The 27,808-nt window shown below is 39.4% G+C and overlaps 1 protein-coding gene and 1 pseudogene across 3 annotated transcripts in view; both read right to left on the minus strand.

The window, feature by feature from the left end:
- Positions 1 to 27,808, minus strand: part of LOC145544985 (uncharacterized) — a 52,291-nt gene that overhangs the window by 19,850 nt on the left and 4,633 nt on the right. The window contains exons 2-4 of one of the 2 annotated variants that reach the window (XM_081588482.1): positions 21,392 to 21,427; positions 19,943 to 20,457; positions 13,039 to 13,180 (exon numbers count right to left, since the gene is read on the minus strand). In XM_081588482.1, coding sequence (XP_081444608.1) covers positions 20,021 to 20,457; positions 21,392 to 21,427 — 473 coding nt within the window. In that variant the 3' untranslated portion in view covers positions 13,039 to 13,180; positions 19,943 to 20,020. Of the gene's footprint in view, positions 1 to 13,038; positions 13,181 to 15,838; positions 16,142 to 19,274; positions 20,458 to 21,391; positions 21,428 to 27,808 lie in introns of those variants that run through there. The other variant, XM_081588483.1, reaches the window with a different exon arrangement.
- LOC145544984 (transcription factor E2F6 pseudogene) lies at positions 23,764 to 27,152 on the minus strand (annotated as a pseudogene). Its single transcript, XR_014081778.1, has one exon. The product of XR_014081778.1 is annotated as a transcription factor E2F6 pseudogene (transcript).

A 27,808-nucleotide genomic window follows, 5' to 3' on the forward strand; every position in this document is an offset into this window, starting at 1 on the left:
ACTGGCCTAGAGTCGACCACTGGTCCCATTGACCTGGAGTCAAACACTGGCCTAGAGTCAGCCACTGGCCACACTAACCTGGGGTCAATCACAGAGCTAGAGTCAACCTCTGGCCTAGAGTCAACTACTGGCCCCACTGACCTGGAGTCGACCACTGACCTACAGTCAACCATTGGCTTAGAGTCAACCACTGGCCTATCAGACTTGACCACTCACCATGACTTCACTGAAGATGCAGAAACAACCACTGAAGTGTATTTGGAGAACACACAGACTTTTGGTAAGTGAGGGTTCTGGCACAGGAAGCCTGGGCGGAGATTGGTGGGCTCCTTCTTTTGTATTTCTGAGGGAAAGCCTGCTTTTTTCCAGTGTACTTGATTCCCAGCATAAACCTGTGACCACACCCATCCTCCATTCTATTTTCCTAGAATTGCCTGCTAATGTGGAATTAAACACCCTCAGCTCTAAGGAAGAAGCCACTCAGGTCACAGGTGAGGATTCCTCTCTTCAAAAATGTAGGAATGTCTCCCTGTTCTTCCTTTCCTTGTTTATAGCTCTTTGCTATAATGTGCTATCATGATTTATACATTTGGGGGTATTTTTGTGGCTTTGTTCTTTGAGGTGGAGTAAATTTTGTCAAAAATTCACTGAAACTTGAGGAAAACGGAAGTATTTCACAGAATGCCAGGAATTGAAACCAGTTGAATATCAACCTAGCTCCAGCTCTAAGTTCTGTCCTGATCTGAACTCTGGGACCCACTTTCTGGGATTCGCTAAAAAGGACAAGCTACTTCATGTCTCTGTAGGGCCGATGGATGTGGTGTCAGTAAAGGGGTTAACACTTTCTTTTTCCTTTCCAGTTGATTACAATTCATTTCAAACAGAATTTTGAAGTAAATATTACACTAAGTGTAAATCTTATTTGAATATAGACTGAGCAGAAGATTTTGATTTAAAAGCTTTCGGAATTAAGCAGTGTTCCTACCTCTGTCCATCCCTCTCCTAAGCTGCCGTTATTTTTCAATTTTATGCCTGCCACTCAGCCAAGAGGTCATAAGATTTCAATGCTTTCTACCCCTACAAACAAACCCCAATAGTCTGAGGGAATGCCTGCAATTTTTGCTAAGAAAGACCCTTGGTTCTTACTTGCAAAAGCAAATTTCTAAATAGTCTGATTCCTATGTCTTAAATAATAGCCAACATTGATCGAGGTCTACTGTATTGCAGCACAGCTCAAAGCATATGGGGTACTTTAGATAGTAGTTCAAGGAATCTAGATATTGTATTTTAGTGGAGGCCAAAGGGCCAGTTAAAAAAGATTGGTTTTCTGGCTTTAAATTCTTCCTCTTCCACTAATTATCTTCCTTGTAAAGTATACATCTTTTGCAAAATGGAGCTCTACCTGAGTACTATGCTCTAACTACCCAGTCTGTAGTAATTGATTGAAAATTTAATGTAAGTTAATTCTTTGTCCCTCCTCCATCCCCATCACCACCTCTATCCCATGCGATATTAGGAAAACACTCGTGTTTGACTGTAGGAGTATGAAGCAGCCTTATGGCCCAGATCCATTCGGTCATTTCTGCTAATGTATTGGACCCTGTAGCCTGTTTATCTAGAGGTCCTTTTAACTGTGCCAATTACCAATAAACTTTGCACTTTTGTTTTTGTTTTTCCTATAATACATTTTTTTAAATAATTTCCAACCAGTTTTATTGATATAATTGCCATAAAATATTTTATAAGTTTAGGGTGTATAACAAGTATTTGATACATGTATATATTGAGAAGCCTTGGTTTTTAATAGGAAGAGAAAATCCATGGAGATTTTAACCTTTTAAATCAGGAAATTTACTCCTTTATTTCTAGAAGGTGTCACTGCTGGTTATTCTGAAGAGCCTGTGACTAAAGCATGAGGCAAGTCCAAAGACCTCTCCTTTTTGCTTTTCTTGGTCTTTGAGGGATTTTTTTTTCTTGGGAGGCCCTCCAGAACAGACTCAAGAAGTGGGACTGTGGTAGGTACTCTTACCATGTCTACACCCTTCTCAGCCAGGCACCATGTTCACTAGCTGAATCCACTTTGGGGGGAGAAGAGAGAATATGGTTCTTCACATGAAGGTATGGCCAGTCATGTGCGACTCTCAGGGACTTCTAAGTGTCAGTGAAGACCAGCCCTTTAACCAAATCTTTCTCATGAAGTGCTCTTGTGCTTCATTTCCACCGGTAGGACTGTAGGCAGAGTGACTCGGCAGTTAGGAGGAGGGAGGTTTTGCTGCCATTCTCAGTGGAGTCCTACATTTCCTAGGGGGCTACTTGGGGCTGTGAGCTGAATGACAGATACACTCTGAATGATATTTACTGGAAGTGAATAAAAACTATTTCCTAATTACAGATGACCCAGTATCTCCACGGGAAGGAACAAGTCCAATGCAGCAGTTTTTGGTAAGTTTCTTCTCTCTTGTCTCCGATATCTTATTAGGAATTTCATACCATTTTCAATGCTGGTATTAATCCACTTGGAAAGGATTCCAACTTAAAACTTTCAAGATGTCGAGATCAGCTATAATTTTAATATGGAGATGAAAGACAGCTTCTTCCCTCTCTGAGGTTTACCTTCCAAGTCTAACTGTCTGGATTTTCAGTCATCGAATAGGCATAGGATAAACAAGTTCTCTCCTCTGAGTTTTCCAAGATTTCCTGTCTCTCTAATATAAGGATTCCAGTCCAATCCATGGAATGTTTTTAAGGGAAAGCCTGAGGAAAAGGCATCAGATTTTCTGATTTATAAATATATGTAATTCAATGAAAAGTCATAAAACCCAGAAGCTCTGAATTAAGAGGTCCCTGTTTTAATACTCTGCCTCACTCCTGGCTTTTTGGGAAATTTCTAAAGTGATTTCTTCATGTAGTAAAATGTAAACCTGAATGGTATGCAGGTATATTGCTTAAGGCTCAAAGAAGAGGAGGGAGAATAAGGAATTTACACCTTAAAGAAATTAAGTCACATGCCCATGGTCACAGTGGGAAACTGGAAAGATGAGCCTGATCTTTTGAACACTAGGTTCTCGTCTCTTGGGAACTCATGTTTTTTTGTTTTTGTTTGTTTTTCAGTTTAGAAAATGAAGCAGATTCTCATACCTGTGACTGTTGCTCTATTAACCACAACTTTCCAAGAAGGTTCTGAGCCTTTGAACAAGACTTCCATCCCATCATAGGAGCTTGGATAATTATAAAAGACTAGTGAGACACGGAATGTACCCACTTGAGGATAAACAGAGTGGCAGGGATTGACAATACACAGACAGAAGAAAGGCATCTCTCAAACATGTCCCATTTAAAACAGGCTCAATAAATGTTCATCTGCACTGACTGAATTCTGAGTAGGGATGTTATTTTACAAGGCAACATATTGCTTAGTTGCCTTGTTTTCATACCAATAGTCATTTTATTCCTCTCTGATACATACTTTATGTTGTTTAGTTGCTGAGTCGTGTCCAACTCTTTGCAACCCCATGGACTGCAGCACGCCAGAATTTTCTGTCCTTCACTGTCTCCCAGTTTGCTCAAACTCATGTCCATTGAGTCGATGATGTCATCCAACCATCTCATTCCCTGTTGTCCCCTTCTCTGCCATCCTCAATCTTTCCCAGCATTAGGGTCTTTTCCAATGAGTCGGCTCTTCACATCAGGTGGCCAAAGTATTGGAGCTTCAACTCCAGCATCAGTCCTTCCAATGAATATTCAGGGCTGATTTCCTTTAGGATTGACTGGTTTGATCTTTTTGCTGTCCAAGGGACTCTGTAACCAGACACTAACTCTTTCTGGCTACAGCAAAGTATGAAATGAGCCTATGGAAAATATATTGGTGTTTCTATTCCTTGTATAACAAATTACCACAAACGTAGTAGACTAAAATTATATATAAATCTCTTATTTTATAGTTTTGTAGCTCACAATTCTGAAAGGTATCTCACTGAGTTTAAGACAATGTGTTGGCAGGGCTGAGTTCCTTTCTGGAGACTTTCTGGAAGAATCAATTTCCTTTCCCACTTTCCATAGCATTCTTATGTCTTTGAAGCCAGCAAAAGTTGACTGATTCTCACAATATATCACAGAGTCACCAACACCTACCATGCTGCCCCTTGTCTTCCACATCTGAGCCCCACCTGGATAATCTAGGAAAATCTCTATTTCAAGGTCAATTGATTAGTGACCTTTATTCCTCCCTTTGCTGTGTAATTTAACATATTCATTGGGCAAGAATGACACAAAAGTTTGTAAAATGTTCCATAAAAAAAATTGTATAGAATTAAAGTGTATGGTACGAGGATTTGATATACACATGCATAGTGAAATGATTACCACAATGAAGTTGATTAACATACCTGTCACTGTTTTCTTTTAAAGGATGAAAATTTCTAAGATGATAGTATATAAGGAGAAAAGAATCTAAAACAAAACTAGAGGAATTTCATAATTTCATGGCTAAATGTAAGCAGATGCATCTGCAAAGGACACGCAAAGCTTAACTCCTAGATAGTGGGAATCAGGATTTTGTATTCATCATTACATCCTAAACTCCTAGTAAAATAGCTGGTGTATAGGAGGGACTCAAGAAATATTTGATAAATATTAAATAAATATTTGATAAATGATAGAAGTAAGAAGAGCAGTCAGAGAGTTAGATATGAAACAGGTATATACAGCATCACAGAGCCAAAGGAAAGAGTGTTTAAATAGGACAAAATGTCCTATTGCTCCTGAGAAGCAAGTTAAGATAATGACTGAAAAATGTCCATTGACTTCAGCAACTTGGAAGTCACTGGTTACCCTGGTGTGAGCTGTTTGAGTGGAAGGATGGGAACAGGAGCCTTGGTTTATAAGCCTTTGGCAGGCAGCCATTTTGCTTCGCTTTCTTAGCCTATTGGTCAACCACTTTCCTAAAATATAGCTGACAGTGACTTATAGGTTAATAGTAAAACATTTCCTATCCTTTTTTTCTCAAAGCCTAAACAAAAACAGCAGGTAAAGAAACAGAAATGCAAATATCATCTTTGATAAAACATATAGTACAATTAAAAGCCATAATATATACAGACTGTAAATATATATATATACACACAGATGGGAAACTGGCAGATTGGCTAGTGATATACCAGAAAGGAGAAAGCTATCAATCCATTAGCTGTGCACATCTGAGGGTGGGAACAGTTGTACCAAGTAAAAGTAAGCCGATGGTCTTACAGAACCCTGGTGAGATTAGATTAGAGGAGGAGTGATGATGGTGGGGAGACAGGTGGTAGGAAACAGGTTCATATCCTCTCTTATTGCCATGGAGAGAGTAGGTTTATTCTATAGGAAAACTGAATCAGAGAGGCACTAGACTTGGGGACAACTGTTACATTAGAAAATACAAGTGAAATTCTATTCAAAAACTGGACAGTCAAGGAACGCCTACAAAATAAATGGAGATAGGATGTCCCTGGTGGTCCCAAGTGGTTAAGACTTGACTTTCCAACGCACAGGGTATGGGTTTGATCTCTGGCTGGGGAGCAAAGATCCCACATGCCTCAGGGCCAAAAAGTCAAAACAGAAAACAGAAGCAATATTGTAACAAACTCCATAAAGACTTTAAAAATGGTCTACATCAAAAAATGGAGAAGGAAATGGCAACCCACTCCAGTATTCTTGCCTGGAGAATCCCATGGGCAGAGGAGCCTGGTGGGCTACTGTTCATGGGGTCACAAAGAGTCAGACATGACTGAGTGACTAAGCATATAAAAAAAATCCTTTACAAATAAATAAAAATTATCATAAGTGGAGAGATGTCCAACCTCTGGCCAACTCCAAAGCACCGGTATGAGGATTATGCTTCCCAAGCAGAAGACAGGAAGATTCTTCTGAAGATTCAGGGCTGTCTGAGAGACAGCACCTGGAGATAAGTCTCAACAAAATAGCTATCATGCCATTCAACCATCCTACTGTGAGGCACAAGATTCTACAAAAATTTTTTTCATGCACATAGAGTTTTCTGATCCTCTTAGTATCTAGCTCTGATGTGTGAACAGAAAACAAAGAATCACCAGACATCTGAGGAAAAGCTCTATCAAATGAAGCTCAAGTAAAGAAAGAGCAAAAGAATTCAGAGGAAATAGACAATATGAGGAGTAGAAGAAACCTTTAAGAAACTGTAATTAATATATTCTGAGAGACAAAAATACAGACTGCATCCTTGAAACAAGAATGGGATGCTATTAAATAATCAACCAGAAGATGAAAAGAAATATTGGCCCTTGTAAATACAATTGATGATGAGTTAAATGGAACATGAAGTTAAAGAACTTCTTCATTAAAATAGAACAGAAATTCAAAGAGATGGTCAACAGGTGAGAAAAAATTCAACTAACATAAATTTCAGAGAAAATAGAATACAGTGGGAAAGAAATGTTAAGTGAAGCGGTGTAATACATTTTCAAGAACTTAAGGATGTTCCTCCATGCTGAAACTGTCCAATTATTATCCACAGGCTTAGACTTAACATTGCAGAATCCAGTGCGGGAATACAAATGGAGGCCTGCATCCATAACTCTGAATATTCACAAGTTACAAGCCAAGTTAGACCCTGGGTTCAGGTTGTGTTTCCTATGCAGTCTGACTCTCAAAGCCTATTCCTTGGAAACTGTCCTTTCGACCAAGCCTAGAGACCAAGTGAGCCATGAGCTCCCTTGGATCGTCCCTGCAAGCCCAGGCGGGTTGGGGAAGGGTGTCTGCTGGGACAGCAGGTTGAAGGCAGGTCAGGCCCAGGACTGACCTGGTCAAGCTCCTGTGGGAACTTGCTGGACAGGTTTCCCTTCCTCTTGCCTCAGTTCTGGAAAAGGGTTTCCAGGAATTTTTAAGCATCTCTCCTAAATATACCACTGAGCACAGGGGAGACTGGGAGTGTAGTTACAATGGAGGGGAGGTGGGTGAACCTGTCTACCTGGATGTGTTTTTGGTTGATTTGAGGTGACTAAGTTTATGCAAAAGTAATTTTTTTTTTCTGTTATTGCCTAATGTACCAGGACAGAAGATGTGCACTTATTCTGAACCTTAACACATGCTCAATCCTGCATACTCAGGCCTTGGGGGCCCCATGTTCAATTTGTGCTCCTCTCTCACAATTCTTATTTTTAAATTTACTTGCTGAACTTTAAAAATATTTTCTAATGAGAGTGAAAGGAAAAAATAATGCGTTTGTTTTGGTGTTTGCATGGGACTCCTTCTGAAGTGCAGACCGCAGGACAGGAGACCATCTTGGAATACTGAGTGCCCAGCACAATAAATGGAAAAAATATCCACATCTACCAATTTATATCCAATTAAATTTTAGGGATAAAAAGATGATACTGAAGTTCTCAGTGAGAAAAGCAGTCATATGCAAAGAGTTGAGAATCAGAATGATAGTGGAAAAACAGTGGGAATTCAGGGATTTGTCCTGTAACACTTCTGACTAAAAATAATTTTAACCTAGAATCTTATATCCAGTCAAATTATGAATTGAGCATGAGGCTAGAGTAAAGTCATTCTCAGACATAAAAGTCTCAAAATACTTTGCCCCTCGTGCACTCATTTGTAAAAAGATATGGTAGGATGTATTTCACCCAACAAAGAAGAAAACCAAGAAAGAGAAAGGCTTTAACTCAGGATGTACATCATCCTACTTAAGAAGGAGAAAAGGGAATTTCCAGGACAAAAGCAAATTATCTGATATGTTTGAAGGTGAGGAAAATTGTGTTGAGAGAGATTTTTATGGGTGTGCTGACAGGTGCAGGAAGACTTAGATGTTATAGAAAACCAAGCAAATGAAGAAAAAGATAATTATTAACTCCAGGAAAACAAAAAGGTTTTCAAGGAAGAAACTGTAAGTGTAATTAACAGGTGATTTCAGTTACGGTATAGAGTTTACCTTGGTGATTATAGGATACACTTATAAACGAAATCTTTCTCATTCTAAAAATAGTCACTACCAAAGACTCTTTTGGTCTTCCCAGGTGGCACAGTGGTAAAGAATCCGCCTGCCAACGCAGGAGTTGCAGGAGCCGTGGGTTCTATCCTTGGATCGGGAAGATCCCTTGGAGGAGCGCGCACGCGCGCGCGCGCACACACACACACACACACACACACACACACACACACGCGCGCGCGCACCAAAGACTCTTTAATACCTGAAGCTTGACACCTCAGTGCAGGGCTTACTGTGAGGAAGCAGACCCACCCTTGTCATTCACCCCACCTCAGTCCAGGTTAGAAACAATTTGGGGACGGTGAAGATGTTATCAGAAGTCAGGTAGGGGACTTCCCTGGTGGTCCAGTGGTTGAAAATCCACATTCCAATGCAGGGAACGTGGGTTCAATCCCTGGTTGGGGAACTAAGATTCCACATGTGACAAAGCAACTAGGCCCATGCCACAGCTAGAGAGCCTGCATGCTGCTATGAAGACCCAGTGCCACAACAATAACAAAAAAAAAAGAAAAGAAAAAAGAAAGAAAAAGATAAGAAGTCAAGTGGGAAGTGTTGAAGGTATGAGAATTTTTTCTTCTTTTCCCCTCTTGTGCTTTCCCTTCTGTGAAACCAAATGAGGGAACCTCCAAGGGACTCACTTGTAAAATATGGGTCTTCTCCACAGGGCTCAGGCTCTGGCTTCTCCCAAAGCAACTGATGAGAGAGAGAGAGAGAGACAGACAGACAGACAGGACTGAAGGGCAAGAAAGAGTGACCTTGGTGAAGCCACAATGTCCTTTATAGCTCAGTCTTACAAGGGACATACCACCATCTCTGCCATATTCTATTAGTCACACAGGCTGATCCTGGTGTGATACGGTAGGGAATTACACAAGAGGGTGACTACAAAGAGATGGGGATCTTGGATGCTAGCTATCTGCCAGTGATGACTATTTTAATTTTTTTTAAAGCATGCCTTTTTAGATGTCACATCAAAAATAAAATGCATGAAAGAAATAGTTAATAAGCTGGATTCTTTAAAATTAAAAACCTTTGCCCTGAAAAGAGAAAGTCAAGAGAGTTGGAAGAGGAGTCATAGATTGGGAGAAACATTTGCAAAAGACACATCTGATAAAGGAGCATTATCCAAAATACACAAGGAATTCTTAAAGCTCAACAATAAGAAAGCAACAACTTGATTAAAAATGAACCAAAGACCATAGCATGCAACTCAGCAAAGAAAATTGATGGCCACAAGCATATGACAAGATCCTCCATATCACATGTAATCAGGAAAATGTAATTTAAAACAGCAGTGAGATATCACTACATACCCATTAGGATGTAGTTTGTCAGAACACTGACAAACCAAGGGCCGGTGAGGATGCAGAGCAACAGGAAATCTCCGGTTACTGCTGGTGGCAATTCAAAATGGTACAAACACTTTGGATGACTGTCTGGCAGCTCCTTATAAAACTAAACTCCTGCCATATGATCCAACAGTCATATTCCTTGGTACTGCCCCAAAGGAGTTGAAAGTTTGTTTGCACACAAACCCTGTGCATGGATGTTTATAGCAGCTTTATTCATAACTGCCAAAATTTGGAAGCAACTAAGATGTCTTTTAGCAGGTGATTGGATAAATAAACTGGTATTTTCAGATAATGAGATATTATTCAGAGCCAAAAAGAAACTACCTACTAAGGAATGAAAAAACATTGAGGAAATTTAAATGCATGTTACTAAGTGAAGTAAGTCAATGTTCTGTATGATTGAAAAGGCTACGTTCTGTATGATTCCAATTATATGACATTCTAGAGAAGGCAAAATTATGGCGACAATAAGAAGATCAGTGGTTTCCAGGGAAGCAAGGGTAGAGAGGGAGATGAATAGGCAGAGAACAAAGGATTTTTAGGACAGCAAAAATGCTCTATATAATATTATAAAGATAGATATGTATGTTATTATCCATTTGTTCAAACCCACAGAATGGACAACACCAAGAGTGAACCTGAAGGTGAAGTATGAACTTTGGATGATTATGATGTGTCAATATGGGATCAATTGTATTTTTTTAAATTTAATTAATGTATTTTGGGGGGTCCAGGAAGGGGAACACATGTAAACCCATGGCTGATTCATGTCAATGTATGGCAAAAACTATTACAATATTGTAAAGTAATTAGCCCCCAACTAAAATAAATAAATTTATAAAAAAAAAAAAATCTGATCTAATATCAAAAAAAAAAATTTAATTAATGTATTTTTAATATTTGCTTATTTACTTGGCTGCATTGGGTCTTAGTTGCGGCCTGTGGGATCTTCATTGTATCATGTGGGATCTTTCCGTGTGGAATACAGACTGTAGTTGTGGTATGAAGGCTTAGTAGTTGCCAAGCACAAGCTTGCCCTGTGGCATGTGGAATCTTAGTTCTTGGACCAAAGATTGACCTGTGTCCTCTGCATTACAAGGTGAATTCTTAACCACTGGACTACCAGGGAAGTACCTATTAATTGTAATAAATATACCACTCTTGTGAGTGACATTGATAATGGGAAAGCTATGCATGTGCTGGGGCACAAGTCCATGGGAAATTTCCTTACCTTCCTCTTAATTTTGTTATAAACATAGAATTGCCCCCCAAAATTATGTCTTTAAAAAACCTATCAGAAGAAAAAAAACTTCTTTAAAGTAGGTAATGAAATGAATGGTTTTTGTGTATTCAAACAAGGATTTAAAATGGTGAAATTTGAGCAGATTTGAACAAAGTGAGGACGCATGATTGACAAAGGAACAAGCTTGGAATTTTGGATAAATGCCAGGAAGATCAGTGGGTCTAGAATGGAGCACAGAATTAGGTAGAGAACTCAGAAAATTCAGAGACAGTTGGGTGCTGACCATAGTAACAAACTTGGATTTTTTTTTTTCTGATGGGATAAAATGGTGGCAATCCATTGGAAATTTTGAAATGGAAGAGTAATGTGAACTTAAAATGACTGGTGGGCTTCCCTGGTGGCTCAGATGGTAAAGAATCTGCCTGCAATGCAGGAGACCTGGGTTTGATTTCTGGCTGGGGAAGATCCCCTGGAGAAAGAAATGACTACCTACTCCAGTATTCTTGCCTGGAGAATTCCATGGACAGAAGAGTCTGGGGTGGAGAACTGACTTTTGGAGCAAGAGTGGAATGGCTATGCAAGTAAGCTAGAGACACTTCTTGCTTAGATGGGAAAATAGCAATGAAAGTGATGGAGAATGGTTGTATTTCAGGTTTATTTTGAAGGCAGAATTTCTAAATAATAGATGTAATGCGATGTGTGAGGAAAAGAGGAGTCAAGAATGGTTCCTAGTTAACTTCAGCAAATATGTGAATGTAGATGCTATTTACTAAACTGGAGAAAAGTTAGGCAAGAATGAGGTTGTGACTGTAGGAGGTAAGGAGTGGGGTAGGAGAAAACCTAGAAGAGAGCATGAAGTCACCGGTGCTGTTACAAAAGTGTTCCTTAAAGAAGGGTATGATCAATGTTGCCAAATTGCTGAGTTAGGTGAGATGAGGCCTGAGAACCAACCATTGAATTTAGTAGAATGCAGGTCACAGATAACCATTAAAAAAAAGAAAATGGTGAGTACACAAGTTTCTATCAACTGGAGTAGGAAATGGCAACCCAGTCCAGTATTTTTACCTGGGAAATCTCATGAACAGAGAACCCTGGTGGGCTATAGTCCATAGGGTTGCAGAGTTGGACGCAACCGAATGACTAAACAACAACAACAATGGAATGGTTGGAAGACAAAAATGGGAGGTGAGAAAGTTGGGGCACTAACTTTAGACATATTTTTCAAGGAATTTTGCAATAAAGATGGCAGGCACACAGTGTGGTAGATGGAGAGGCTAAATTAAGGGTCTAGGGAGAGGTTTGTAAAAATGGGAGATGTTACAATGGGTTTGTGTTGATTGGACTGGTCCTGTAGAAAAGTAGAAATCGAAGATGCAGGGGGAGAAAAGGGACATAATTGCAGCAGCAAAACCCTTGACTAGCCAGTACGGGTTGAAATTCAGAGTAGAAGTAGAAGGAGGAAGAAGGCTTCAACTGCAATGGGAGAGAAGCCAGTGAACAGAGCTAGAACTGACTGTGGGCTAGTCAACTTGGTGGTTGTTAAGGTGAAAGAGTCTTTTCTGATTTTTCTTGAACTTCTCAGTAAAAATTTTGAGGCCATCAGTAGTGGGGAGAGGGTCCTTCTCCTAGTACTGAACCACCCTGCAATCCTCTTTCAACATGATGTATTATTTTTCTAGCATTGATGTTCAGTGTTGATGTTTAGATATTACTGAGAAGTTTTCCTAGTGAAATATTTTTGCAGGTATGTGTTTTGTTTTGTGAACCTCACAGGGTGAATTTAGAAACTTGCTAATCTTATTTTGGAATAAGTTATAGAATAATTATGTTTTTTAAAAGTTTTCCTTTTAAATGTGTACCATTTAAAAAATCTTCATTGAATTTGTTACACTTCCTTGATTGGAAGGTGAAGTCTCAACCACTGGACCACCAGAGAAGTCCCAGAATTATGTTTTTAATGATATAAAAAGTTTGATACTAAAATATGCTATGTCCATTGATGTTGGAGGTTATAGTGATAGGTTGCTGCAGTTGTTTTCTTATAACTTCCATTTCTTTCATGTTTATTTTCTATTCAACTTTTCCTAAGCTTTTTGAGTTAAATTTGGTAAATTACATTATCTTGCAATAATGTCAATTTCATTGAAAATTTTATATCAAGACAGCATTTTACATAATGTTATCCTATTCCTTTTTGTTTTAATTTTTAAACGGCATTTTAAACAAAGATTACATTATTTTAGCCTTACAGGAAAGTTGAAAAATTAGTATAAAGAGTTCTTGTATACTCTTCACCCAGCTTCCCCTTGTATTAGCATCTTAAATAACCAACGACTATTTATCAACAGTGAGAAATTAACTTCAGCTCAATGTTACTAAAGTAAAGTAATATTAGAAATTAACTTCAGCTCAATGTTACTAAAGTAAAGTACAGAACTTACTTGGATTTTTCTCCAGATTTTTCCACAGATGTCCCTTTTCTGTCCCAGGACCTCCTTCAGGATTCCACGTTGCGCTTAGTCATCGTGGCTCCTTGATTAGGCTCTTCCAATGTATTCCTTGGTCTTTCTTGCCTCTCATGTCCTTGACATGACAGGGTACTGATCAGTTACTTTGTAGAGTGTTTCTCAATATGGGGTTTTCTGATATATGTTTATGACTGGATTGAGGTTGTCCCTTATTTGGAAGGTGCCATAGGCTGATGTGCTTTTCTTAGTGCATCATATCAGGGGTACATTATGTCAATATGTATTATTGGGGCTTCCCTAGTGGCTCAGTGGTAAAGAATCCACCTGCCAATGCAGGAGACTTGGGTTCGATCCCTGATCCGAGAAGATCCCACATGCCCCAGAGCAACTAAGCCCATGCGCCACAACTACTGAGCCTGTGCTCTAGAGCTGGGGAGCCACAACTACTGAGCCTGAGTTCCCTAGAGCTCATGCTCTGGGAAACCACTGCGATGAGAAGCCCGTGCACCACAACTGGAGAGTAGCCCCCGATTGCTGCAATTAGAGAAAAGCCCTTGCAGCAGTAAAGACCCAGCACAGCCAAAATTAAATAGATAAAGTTACTAAAAATATGTATTATTTGTCATGTTAACCTTAATTTCTTGGCTAAGGTGATATCTACTAGGACTCTTTACTATTGTTCCTGTTATAAATATTCAATATTTGTAGGACATATTTTGAGACTATGAAGATATCCTATTTATACACTGATGGATCTTTCCTGTGGTTAAACATTACTGCAATGTACTAATTTATTTATTTTTAATTTTTTTTGTTTACAATTAAATATATTTTTAATTGAAGGATAATTGCTTGACAATATTGCGTTGGTTTCTGCCAAACATTAACATGAATCAGCTGTAGGTATACCTATGTCCTCTCCCTCTTGAACCTCCCCCACCCCAACTCTATCCCATCTATCTAAGTTGTTACAGAGACCCGGTTGAGTTCCCTGAGTCATACAGCAAATTTCCATTGGCTATTTATGTCACGTATGGTAATATATGTGTTCCCATGTTTCTCTCTCCACACATCGCAACTCTCCTTTTCCCCACCCTGACGTGCCTCCATGTCCTAGCTATCATAAATAGTGCTGCAATGAATTTTGGGGAATATGTGTCCTTTTCAAGTTTGGTTTCCTCAGAGTATATGCTTAGTAATGGCATTGCTGGGTCATATGGTGGTTTTATTCCTAGTTTTTTGCTGTTTTTTTTTTTTTTAATTCCTAGTTTTTAAAGGGATCGCTATACTCTCTTCCCTAGTGGCTGTATCAGTTTACATTTTCACCAACAATGCAAGAGGGTTCCCTTTTCTTCACACCCTCTCCAGTATTTATTATTTGTAGAGTTTTTGATGAGGGCCATTCTGACCAATGTGAGGTGATATCTCATTGTAGTTTTGATTTGCCTTTCTCTAATAATGAGCAATGTTGAGTATATTTTCATGTGTTTATTAGCCATCTATATGTCTTCTTTGGAGAAATGTCTGTTTAGGTCTTTTTTCCACTTTTCAATTGGGTTGTTTTTCGGTATTGAATTGTATACTTTGGAAATTAATCCTTTGTCAGTTGCTTCATTTGCTATTATTTTCTCCCATTCTGAGGGTTGCCTTTTCATCTTGTTTATGCTTTCCTTTGCTGTGCAAAACTTTAAAGTTTAATTAGGCTCCACTTGTTTATTCTTGTTTTTATTTCCATTACTCTAGGAGGTGGGTCATAGAGGATCTTGCTGTGATTTATGTCATAAAGTGTTCTGCTTTATAGTTTCTTCTAAGAGTTTTATAGTTTCTGGTCTTACATTTAGGTCTTTAATACATTTTGAACTTATCCTTGTGTGTGGTGTTAGGAAGTGTTCTAATTTCATTCTTTTACACGTAGCTGTCCAGTTTTCCCAGCAGCATGTATTGAAGAGATTATCTTTGCTCCATTGTATTTTCTTGCCTCTGATGGAGACAGGGAAGCCTGGCATGCTGCAGTCCATGGGGTCACAAAGAGTAGGACATGACCAAGAGACTGAACTGAACTTATAAAAAATAAGGTAACTATAAGTGTGTGGGTTTATCTTGTTCCATTGGTCTATATTTCTGTTTTTGTGCCAGTACCACACTGTCTTGATGACAGTAACCCTGTAGTATAGTCTGAAGTCAGGGAAGGTTGATTCCTCCAGCTCCATTCTTCCTTTTCAAGACTGCTTTGGCTATTCGGGGTCTTTTGTGTTTCTATATGAATTGTGAGATTTTTCTCATTCTAGTTCTGTGAAAAATGCCATTGGTAATTTGATAGGGATCGCATTGAATCTGTAGACTGCATTTGGTAACACAGTCATTTTCACAATATTGATTTTTCCAACCCAGGAACACAGAATATCTCTCCATCTGTTTATGTCATCTTTGATTTCTTTCTTTGGTATCTTAGCTTTCTGTGTACAACTTCTTTGTCTCCTTAGGTGGGTTTATTCGAGGTCACAAAAGATCCCAAATAGCCAAAGCAATCTAAGCATTTTATTCTTTTTGTTGCAATGGGATTGATTCCTTAATTTCTCTTTCTGATTTTTCATTGTTAGTATATAGGAATGCAAGTGATTTCTATGTATTGATTTTGTATCCTCCAACTTTGCTAAATTCATTGATTAGCTCTGGTAATTTTCTGATGGTATCTTTAGAGTGTTCTATATATAGTATCATATCATCTGCAAACAATGAGAGTTTTCTTCTTTTCCAATCTGGATTCTTTCTATTTCTTTTTCTTCTCTGCCATAGCCAGGACTTCCAAAATTATGTAGAATAATAGTGGTGAGAGTGGGCACCCTTCTCTTGTTCCTCATTTTACAGGGAGTGCTTTGAGCTTTTCACCACTGAGAATAATGTTTGTTGTCAGTTTATCACATATGGCCTTTATTAAGTTGAGGTAGATTCCTTCTATGCCCATTTTTTGAAGAGTTTTTATGGCTCAGGCAGTAAAGCGTCTGCCTACAATGTGGGAGACCCAGGTTCAATCCCTGGGTCATGAAGGTCTCCTGGAGAAAGAAATGGCAACCCACTCCAGTATTCTTGGCTGAAAAATCCCATGGATGGAGGAGCCTGGTAGGCTACAGTCCATGGGGTTGCAAAGAGTTGGACACGACTGAGCGACTTCACTGTATCATAAATGGATGCTGAATTTTGTTGAAAGCTTTTTCTGCATCTGTTGAAATTATCATATGGTTTTTATCTTTCAATTTGTTAATGTGGTGTATTACATGGATTGACTTATGTATACTGAAGAATCCTTGCACCCCGGGGACAAAGCTGACTTGATCATGGTGTATGATCATTTTAATGTGTTGTTGAATTCTGTTTTATTCAAATGAGAATAAAACAAACTCTTTTTAGCTTTTAAGCTCTATTCTTCTGTGCCCTCAGCAAAAGTTTTTTTTTTTTTTTAATATTAACAAATCTCTATTTAACAATTTTAAAAAATTCGTTATGCTTTTGGTGTCGTATATAAGAAATCTTTTTCTAATCTAAAGTCACAGAGATTTCTACAAGTTTATTAAAGAAGACTCATAGTTTATGTTTTACATTTAGGTCTATAGCCTATTTTGAGTTATTGTTTGTATAAAGTGTAATATATGTATCAGTGTTCATTTTTGCTATGTGGACATCCATTTGTTTTGGAACCATTTGATGGAAAGACTATCTTTTCTCCATGCAATTGCCTTTGTCAAAGTTTAACTAACTATATCTGTGTGGTTAGATATGCCCTACTCCCATCACTGCCCAAGTTTAAGGTGTACAACATGATGGTTTGACTTACATATATTATGAAGTGATTAACACAGAAGTTTACTCAGCACCTATCATTGCTAGAAATGGTCGAAAATAAAAAAAGTAAAAGAATTTTTATCTGTGTGATGAGAATTCTTAGTATTTACTCTCTTAACAACTTTCCCATATATTATATATAACGCTAATTATATTCATCATGTTCTACATTACATCTCTAGTACCTATTTAACTGGAAGTTTGAACTTTTTGACCACATTCCTTCAATTTCCCCTCCCTCACCCTCCTATTCTTTTAAAAATCTAAGCATTTATGTTATCTACCTGTTTCATTTCTGAAGTTTGCCTTGTTTTCTGTTTTTTTCCCCCTTGATCAGAATTATAAGAAGTTTGTCTTGTTTATTGCTTTAGTCTAAGAACCAACAACTGAATCTGTTATCAATTAATTTTTTTCCTATTTTCTCATTTGACATTTTACTCCAATTTTAGTGGTGGAAAAATTTGGAAAATACGTAAACAAAAATTCATTAACTAACATATTTCTAATCTGGAAGAAGTTTAAGAAGATCTGCATTTCAAATCTCATGAAGTTGAGCATTAAATGTGTTTAGTATCTAACAGAATATCAGGTACTCACTTTGAAGAAAAACTAAAAAAGACTTTTATAAACAGACTAGAAACACAAAAATAGCTAATAAATAGGCATAGCAATTTTTTTTTAATTTTTAAAAATTTTAAAATTTGGAAGGCACATTATCAGAAAACATGTAATTCAATCTTTTGACAAAGCATTCTGAACAATTTAATTTGGGGAACACTTAATTTCTTACAATTTCATGTGTACTGTTCTTCCCTATAGTAACTATTAGGGAGTGGCAAAGGCAATCTCTGTTGGGTTTTTATCTGTGCTAATCATTACTCTTTGCCCTCTAGGGTAGGTATTATTATTATCTTCAGTATATAGATGAGGAAACTAGGGCCCTGAGAGTTGAAGCTGCTTGCTAAAAGTCCAGAGCTTTAATAAAAAGAGGTAAGATTAAACTCATGTCTGAAGGACTCCAAATTCTGTGCTTTCTACTACTCAGCATGTCACCTCCTTTACTGACTCACATTTTGTTAAAGAAAGGTGGGAGATTTAGGGAGGAAGAAAACAGAGCAGTAAAAAAAGTGAGGAGTGGGGTATCGTGGGCTTGAGGGAGTAAGGACCTAGAACCACATTTATTTTGCTAGAAACCAGGAGAAATTATTTTCAAAATTTTAAGGATTTCCTCAGTATGAGCCACATCTTCACATTTGCAATATTTTCTTTATTTTCCTAAAATTACTAGAATCAGTAAAAGGTATGAAAGTAATAAAAACATTGTGTTTAGTGCTGTAAAAATCAGAGAAGAGGAACAGGCACCTGGCTGATGAATAAAGATGTTAGAGGGAATAGGGGAGGCAGTACCAAGTAGGAAAACAAAAAAAGATTTAGTCCTGTCTCCAAGTAAAGAATGAAAAAATGCTTTCTAGGAAGGTGGTCCAGGAGAAAGCCTGATGGAAGGATCAATGAGAAAGGGTCTAGGATGTTTCTGTGCTAGGTTCATGATCCTCAAATTTCAGACTCACAAACACCCAGAATGAGACATGACACTTAGATTTGAATGGTGATTATTTTCTTGGTAAATTGAAGACAGACTGCCTTCTTCCAATGTCATGCTTTCTGAAGGACTGGCATCTTTATACTCATGCTCTAAAAAGCAAAAAAGGAGGTTCATGGAAGGTATGCAGGTAGTTTCCAACCCCTGAAGATAACAGTGAAGGAAAGTAGCTAAGAGCCCACATTTCCCCTCTCTCCTTCTTCCTTCTGTTTCCTTTTAAATTTCATCTGGTTTACTGTTTTTATGCACCTAACAAATAATGGGCTTTAAAATGTTGCTTGCAAGATAAAAAAAGATTCTCCTTAGGTTGTTTATCTCTTGGCTGTTATTTAAATGTTCAAATGTATATTTACAAAGATGGTTGCTGCAGCCAATTTTTTACTAGTAAAAAACTGAAACCAGCCTAAATGTTCATTGATACAGAGTTGGTTGAAGAAATCATGGCACAGCCAAGCAGTAGAATAGTATACAATTAAAAAAAAAAGGATCAAACAGATCCATATAGCTCTATGAACTGATACAAATGTTTTCTAAGAAATATTTTGTTAGAAATGAGCAACCTATAGATATGTGTAAAGTATGATATCATTTGTGGATGAAAAAACATTATATATGCTTGTTGTTTAGGGACTAAGTCATATTTGATTCTTCGCAATCCCGTGGACTGTAGCACACCAGTCTTCTCTGTCCATTGTATTTCTCAGGCGAGAATAATGGAGTGGGTTGCCATGTCTTTCTCCAGGTGATCTTCCTGACCCAGAGATCAAACCCATGTTCCCTGCATTTCATGCAGATTCTTCACCACTGAGTCATATATAAGGGAAGCCCTTATATGTTTATATAAGCATGAACGTTTCTAAGCGCATGTTAAAAAGAGTTAATTGTGGTGATTTGGGGGGAAGGAAGTAGAGACGTAGGATGTGGCTGCCTTTAAGAGTTAGCCTCATACTTTGCTGTTCAGTTATTTTTTACCTTAAGCATACATTAAAAGGAAATTTTGCCATTCAAAAGGAAATATTTTAAAAGTTAGATAAATTGAGCAACATAAAATTAAAGTATCATTTAGCAGGGACACTAGACCTGAGAGGCCTGGTCAGGTGGAAACTTGAGGTGGAAAAATCACTGAGCCTGAAAAGGAGGAGAGAAGAGGACAAGGGAGAACATGGCTCTACTTCCTCAGTATCAGCCACTACATGACAGGTAGTCATCGGGGAAAAGGCAGTTTATGGTCCGTGTTTCTCAAAATCAGAATCATCTTGGAAAGCTCCTTAAAAATAAAGGATCTTGCTGCCCTCTTCCATATACCTGAATAGAAATCTTAGAACTAGGATGCAGGACTATGAAATTTCAACATGTTTCCAGTTGATTCAGTGACCCACAAAAGTTTGAGACCTATAGAGGTTAGAGACCTTGATGGAGAATGAGCTTGAGTCATACCTGTGATTGAATTCCGGATTAGTGCCCTGAGGGGCCTTGGGGAAGTCTTTACGGTCCACGCCCTGGGGGTGGAGGTCTCTAATTCCTCCCAGGAGGAGGTGGAGGAGAACGATGATCACGAGGACCTCTTGGTGGGGGTGATCCCTGCTGAGGTTCACCATCTTGTGGGGCTGGTCCCTGTTGGGATTGACCTTCTTGTGTGGGTTGTCCCCGTTGGGGGTGACAACCTTTTGGAGGTGGTCCCTGATTCCTCCCAGGAAGGGGTGGAGGAGAACGGCGATTATGAGGACCTCTTGGTGGAGGTGGTCCCTGTTGAGGTTCACTATCTTGTGAAGGTGGTCCCTGTTGAGGCTGACCTTCTTGTGACTGAGGTACCTGTTGAGGTTCATCACCTTGTAGGGGTGGTCTCTCCTGAGGTTTATCACCTTGGTTCTCACCATTAGGAGAGTGTCTAGGTGGTGGTCCTCCACGAGGTGGTCTGGGAAAGTCCTCATTTGAGTTTGAGTTGTTTCCACCTGTAGGATATGGCACAAGGAGAGAGAAACTAGGTGATGGAAGGCTCCCCTCTTATTTTGATCTCTCATGGCCTTGTTAGAGTGTTCCTTCTTCCAGAATCTGCCTCTTAGCTACCAACTTCCCTCCTACTTACTTCTTCTCTCTGTAGTACTCCTGTTTACCTGCATACTAGTGATATTGAATCTTAATTCTTTGCTTTTGAGACAAGTATGTGCATTAAATTTGGTAAAAAAGAAGGTGCTGGATATTTTAGAATCTCCAGAGGATGCTTCCAAGGACAGAAGAAAACCAAAGGGATTGTTATCCATGTCAGTTATGTTGCTAGTTATCTTTTGGATCACTGATACAACCTGCCAAATGTGACTCCAAGTCTGGCCAGTTGAGTGCATTATGTTGGCTCCTCCTGCTCAAGACCAAGTGGAGCAATAATATGAGAGCGAGAAAGGCAACATGATGGCCCACAAGGGAGTCACTGAATAACTTCTGCAAATTTTAATTAGGTACAGGGACACAGTGGAGCAGAATCAAATGGAGAAAAATGAACCACATCTAGCTTCTTTGCATTTTTTCTAAACCATGTATTTAAAGAGAAGAACATTGAGGAAGAAAGAAACAGTTGAGAGGTTGGTTCTCAATAGGCAGGAAGAGTCAAAATTAGGACTACATTCCTTTGCTGTCCTCTCTTAGCAATCATATCTGGCTGGAGGGAACAGGCAGCACACTCCTGTGTCATCTGAGCTAGACATCTTTGTTATTCAAGGTATGGCCACACTCATGGTCCCCAAAATCAATGTTAGAAAAGGACTGCCGATATCTTTAGGGGTTCTAACACTAATAAACTCTTCACAATATAATAATGATAATAGAACACCAGAGAACTGAAAAGTTGCTAATGCAAAACAAAAAGATAATGGAGGATTAATTAAGACTTACCGGATATGGGGCTGAAAGAGTCTTGATTGCTGCCTTCTAGGAAAAGAAGCAGAAGATGGAAGTGCAAAGTAAGTTCCCAATCCTTCAATGCTCACAACTATTCTACAGGTAAATGAACACTACTAATCATACCCTGTATATTTCCTACAACCTGTGATGCTGTGGCAAAGGAAGGAAGACGTGAACAGGTGGCAGGGTTGCTCCTGTGCTGAGGACCAATCACAAACTCAAAAGAGAAGAGAACCTTTTTGTCCTTCCTAGAATCCCTCAAACCCTAATGCTAATTTAGGTTAGTGCTGGGGTATTTCAACGTCATAATTTAGTGTCCTTCTGTCCTCTTAATTCATGAAATACTTCACTTATATTAACATGGTTGCTCAAGCTGGCAGGACCAGGAGTAAACATGTGACTACAATCTTATCCATATTGGGAACAGCACCCAGAACTATGAAATGGGGCGGGGAGTAAAATGAGAACACTGAGCCTTGGAATCTCTATATTTCTATGTAGAGGGAGAGAAAGAGGTTAGTTACCCTCTATTTCCTATTTATTGTTTAATGCCCTAGTCTCTGTCTCTGAAATAGCTCTGAGTGGGATTCATTTTCCCCATTTATCTGGCATCCCCTAGCAAGGCCACCATCCTCCACTGCCTACTTAGATTATCATAACATCTTCATGAAGGAACTTGTCTGTTCTGGTCTTGCTATGTTTTTTTTTTTTTTATTGTTGCTTTTTGCAATGCATCCTTCATGACACAGTAAAAGAGACCTTAGTAAAAATGCAAATCTTACAATGTCATGTTAAAAATTCTGTACTGGGTTCCAGATGTACTTTAAGTAATGTGTGAGGCCTTCAGCCAAAGAGGGGGTGAAGGGCCTTGTTTTAAGCGCCCTGCAGCCTCATCTTATTGCATCTTTCTGTCCCGTTTACCATCTTCCTCACTGCAGTGTGGAAGACAGCAAAAGAGACACAGATGTAAAGAACAGAGTTTTGTACTCCATGGGAGAAGACGAGGGTGGGATGATTTGAGAGAATATCACTGAAACATGTATATTACCATATGTGAACTATCATCAGTCCAGGTTCGATGCATGAGACAGGGTGCTCAGGGCCGGTTCACTGGGACAACCCTGAGGGATGGGATGGGGAGGGAAGTGGGAGGGGGCTCAGGTGGGGGATGTACACCCATGGCTGATTAAAGCCTTTTGGAAATATTGAGGCTTTGAATCCACTCATGTTCGATGTCCCTTTTATTTGATATTCCATTTTTTCTTTTCCACGTGAGCCAATTAGTTGGGTTTCTTGGCTTTGGAACCAAAATTATCTTGGTGGTAAAAAGGCTGCTAATTGTGAAACACATTTGAAACATTTCTAAAAAGTGGAGTTTTTTTTTTTAATAAATTTATTTATTTTAGTTGGGGGCTAATTACTTTACAATATTGTAATAGTTTTTGCCATACATTGACATGAATCAGCCATGAGTTTACATGTGTTCCCCTTCCTGGACCCCTCACCCACCTCCCTCCCCATCCCATCCCTCTGGGTCATCCCATTGCCCCGGCCCTGAGCCTTTGTCTCATGCATCGAACATGGAATGGTGTTCTGTTTCACATATGATAATATACATGTTTCAATGCTATTCTCCCAGAACGTCCCACCCTCACCTTCTCCCTCAGAGTCCATAAAATTGTTCCATGCATCTGTGTCTCTTATTCTGTCTCGCATATAGGGTTATCGTTACCATCTTTCAAATTCCATATATATGCATTAGTATACTGTATTGGTGTTTTTCTTTCTGGCTTACTTCACTCTGTATAATGGGCTCCAGTTTCATCCATCTCAGTAGAACCGATTCAAATGTATTTTTTTTAATGGCTGAGTAATATTCCATTGTGTATATGTACCACAGCTTCCTTATCCATTCGTCTGCTGATGGACATCTAGGTTGCTTCCGTGTCCTGGCTATTGTAAACACTGCTGCGATGAACATTGGGGTACACGCGTCTCTTTCAATTCTGGTTTCTTCAGTGTGTATGCCCAGCAGTGGGATTGCTGGATCATATGGCAGTTCTATTCCCAGTTTTTTAAGGAATCTCCACACTGTTCTCCATAGTGGCTGTACTAGTTTGCATTCCCACCAACAGTGTAAGAGGGTTCCCTTTTCTCCACACCCTCTCCAGCATTTATTGCTTGTAGACTTTTGGATAGCAGCCATTCTGACTGGTGTGAAATGATACCTCATTGTGGTTTTGATTTGCATTTCTCTAATAATGAGTGATGTTGAGCATCTTTTCATGTGTTTGTTAGCCATCTGTATGTCTTCTTTGGAGAAATGTCTGTTTAGTTCTTTGGCCCATTTTTTGATTGGGTCGTTTATTTTTCTGGAATTCAGCTGCAGAAGTTGCTTGTATATTTTTGAGATTAATTGTTTGTCTGTTGCTTCGTTTGCTATTGTTTTCTCCCATTCTGAAGGCTGTCTTTTCACCTTGCTTATAGTTTCCTTTGTTGTGCAAAAGCTTTTAATTTTAATTAGGTCCCATTTGTTTATTTTTGCTTTTATTTCCAATGTTCTGGGAGGTGGGTCATGGAGGATCCTGCTGTGATTTATGTCGGAGAGTGTTTTGCCTATGTTTTCCTCTAGGAGTTTTATAGTTTCTGGTCTTACGTTTAGATCTTTAATCCATTTTGAGTTTATTTTTGTGTATGGTGTTAGGAAGTGTTCTAGTTTCATTCTTTTACAAGTGGTTGACCAGTTTTCCCAGCACCACTTGTTAAAGAGATTGTCTTTTCTCCATTGTATATTCTTTCCTCCTTTGTCGAAGATAAGGTGTCCATAGGTGCGTGGGTTTATCTCTGGGCTTTCTATTTTGTTCCACTGATCTATATTTCTATCTTTGTGCCAGTACCATACTGTCTTGATGACTGTGGCTTTGTAGTAGAGCCTGAAGTCAGGCAGGTTGATTCCTCCAGTTCCATTCTTCTTCCTCAAGATTGCTTTGGCTATTCGAGGTTTCTTATATTTCCATACAAATTGTGAGATGATTTGTTCTAGTTCTGTGAAAAATACCATTGGTAGCTTGATAGGGATTGCATTGAATCTATAGATTGCTTTGGGTAGTATACTCATTTTCACTATATTAATTCTTCCAATCCATGAACACGGTATATTTCTCCATCTGTTTGTGTCCTCTTTGATTTCTTTCATCAGTGTTTTATAGTTTTCTATATATAAGTCGTTTGTTTCTTTAGGTAGATATATTCCTAAGTATTTTATTCTTTTTGTTGCAATGGTGAATGGTATTGTTTCCTTAATTTCTCTTTCTGTTTTCTCATTATTGGAGTATAGGAATGCAAGGGATTTCTGTGTGTTAATTTTATATCCTGCAACTTTACTATATTCATTGATTAACTCTAGTAATTTTCTAGTAGAGTCTTTAGGGTTTTCTATGTAGAGGATCATGTCATCTGCAAACAGTGAGAGTTTTACTTCTTCTTTTCCTATCTGTATTCCTTTTATTTCTTTTTCAGCTCTGATTGCTGTGGCCAAAACTTCCAAAACTAGGTTGAATAGTAGTGGTGAAAGTGGGCATCCTTGCCTTGTTCCTGACTTTAGGGGAAATGCTTTCAATTTTTCACCATTGAGGATAATGTTTGCTGTGGGTTTGTCATATATAGCTTTTATTATGTTGAGGTATGTTCCTTCTATTCCTGCTTTCTGGAGGGTTTTTATCATAAATGGATGCTGAATTTTGTCAAAGGCTTTTTTCTGCATCTATTGAGATAACCATATGGTTTTTTTTTTTCAATTTGTTAATGTGGTGTATTACATTGATTGATTTGCGGATGTTAAAAAAACCTTGCATTCTTGGGATAAAGCCCACTTGGTCATGATGTATGATCTTTTTAATATGATGTTGGATTCTGTTTGCTAGAATTTTATTAAGGATTTTTGCATCTATGTTCATCAGTGATATTGGCCTGTAGTTTTCCTTTTTTGTGACATCGTTGTCTGGTTTTGGAATTAGGGTGATGGTGGCCTCATAGAATGAGTTTGGAAGTTTACCATCTTCTGCAATTTTCTGGAAGAGTTTGAGTAGGATAGGTGTTAGCTCTTCTCTAAATTTTTTTTTTAACAGTCTCACTTAGATGTATTTCACAAGTGAAATTTCACATTATACAAATATGTACAAACATCACATCAGGTGCGTGCACACACCCATCTGTGCAGACATGCAGCCGTGTAAGGTGACTTCTTTTGTGACGACGACACATGATCTGCGGCAAAGGGCAGAGTCCCCGAGGAGCTGTCCACCCAGCCCACTCGGCTGTTTCAGTGACAGTCATGTGACTCAGTTTCTGTAGGCAAGATGACTGCTTCACTGGCAAAAAAGCAGTGAATAATTATAAAAAGAGCTGTTTTCAAATGCAGAAACCATCATTATCCAGGAATCTAAGGAGCGAAGTGCTTGGAGGCACTCCTAGCCTTCTTGTGGCTACTAACAATGAGAAAACGGCAGGGACGATTTATTGCTCTGAGGATCTTCGTTCACACAGGAGTCCAAGAGACTCAATGTATGGACCTTCAAACACCATTAGTTGCTCACTTCAAGTACTTCTTCACTTTGCTGTGGAGGATTTTCTTCTTTCTCAGCTTGAGGGTGCGCCGAAGGCTTGCTTTTGGATGAAGACGTCCCTACACGGCCTGATGTTTTATTACTTGAGTGGGAACCCTGCTCCACTTCACATAAATAAACGTCAATGGGTCCTTTGGTGCTCCTGATATGTACTGTGATAGAATCCTCTCTGGGAGCTGGAACATCCAGTCTGGTTTCTGCCGGTGCTTTAACTGCGATTACAATCTGTTCATGAAAGGCTTGGATGCTGTGAATGTCTTGATACGTCACATATGCTAGTCTTTCATTTTCTTTGTCATCTGTTAACTCAAACAACTGCTGAGCACAATCCTTAATTAACTCATCCAGGGCATCTTCCATTGCTGATAAGTCAGACAGCTCCTCCTGCAGCTTCTTCTGTTGGGGCACTGCTCCAAAATTGCTAAGATCAGATCCTATCCATCGAATATGGTTCTTAGACTTCTTTTCAACCAGGTCAGTTCCATCTAAGACGTTGGTGATGTCATACACTCTTCGTTTTCGTACTCCCAGTTTCGTTGCAACCTTGTTTAAGTCAAGAATGCCCCCAGGAGCAGATCTGACAAGATCCATAAATTTTCGAGTTAAATAAACCAGTGATACATCAAAACGAGGCCTCTTCACTTTCAGTGTTCTCATGGACACATATTGTACATTATCTTCTAAATTAATCCTTATTTTTGATGGCAGCAGGCCCTCCACGTTGATGGGGTCGCGGCAGCGGCGGCGCACCGTCTCCTCCGCCGGGTCCACGAGCAGGCTGGGCAGCTTCCGCGCCGGCCGCTGCTGACTCATGCTGCCCGGCCAGTCGCTCCTCGCCTCGCACCCTCGAGAGCTCTCCCGCCTTCTCCCGCTCCGCTCGGGTGCCGCCCCCCACACACAACAGGCCGGGTCCCAGGGGGGTAAGGGGGCGGGAGGGGAGAAGGGTGCGTCGTCAAGCACGAACCGGGCCCCTGGCCGGCCCAGAGGCGCCGCCTGACTAGACTGGCTGGCGGACCGGACGCGATACCGGGAGGTGGGACGCGGACGGGATAAAGAACACCGTGACCCGCGCACCTCAGGACGCCAGACCCGCCATCTTCCCGCATGCGCAGTGCGCCGCCGCCCCCCAGTGCGCACGCGCACCGCCGCCGGCGCCGGCGCCGCCGCCCGAGCGCTCCCCACGCGCCGCGCCAAAATTTTTGATAGAATTCCGCTGTGAAGCCATCTGGTCCTGGGCTTTTGTTTGCTGGAAGATTTCTGATTACAGTTTCGATTTCCGTGCTTGTGATGGGTCTGTTAAGATCTTCTATTTCTTCCTGGTTCAGTTTTGGAAAGTTATACTTTTCTAAGAATTTGTCCATTTCTTCCAAGTTGTCCATTTTATTGGCATATAGTTGTTGGTAGTAGTCTCTTATGATCCTTTGTATTTCTGTGGAGTCTGTTGTGATCTCTCCATTTTCATTTCTAATTTTGTTGATCTGATTCTTCTCCCTTTGTTTCTTGATGAGTCTGGCTAATGGCTTGTCAATTTTGTTTATCTTCTCGAAAAACCAGCTTTTAGTTTTGTTGATTTTTGCTATGGTCTCTTTTGTTTCTTTTGCATTTATTTCTGCCCTAATTTTTAAGATTTCTTTCCTTCTACTGACCCTGGGGTTCTTCATTTCTTCCTTCTCTAGTTGCTTTAGGTGTAGAGTTAGTTGATTTATTTGATTTTTTTCTTGTTTCTTGAGGTACGCCTGTATTGCTATGAACCTTCCCCTTAGCATTGCTTTTACAGTGTCCC

Source organism: Giraffa tippelskirchi, chromosome 4 (assembly GCF_054371585.1).
Source record: "Giraffa tippelskirchi isolate mGirTip1 chromosome 4, T2T-mGirTip1v1.2.pri, whole genome shotgun sequence".
Taxonomy (NCBI): domain Eukaryota; kingdom Metazoa; phylum Chordata; class Mammalia; order Artiodactyla; family Giraffidae; genus Giraffa; species Giraffa tippelskirchi.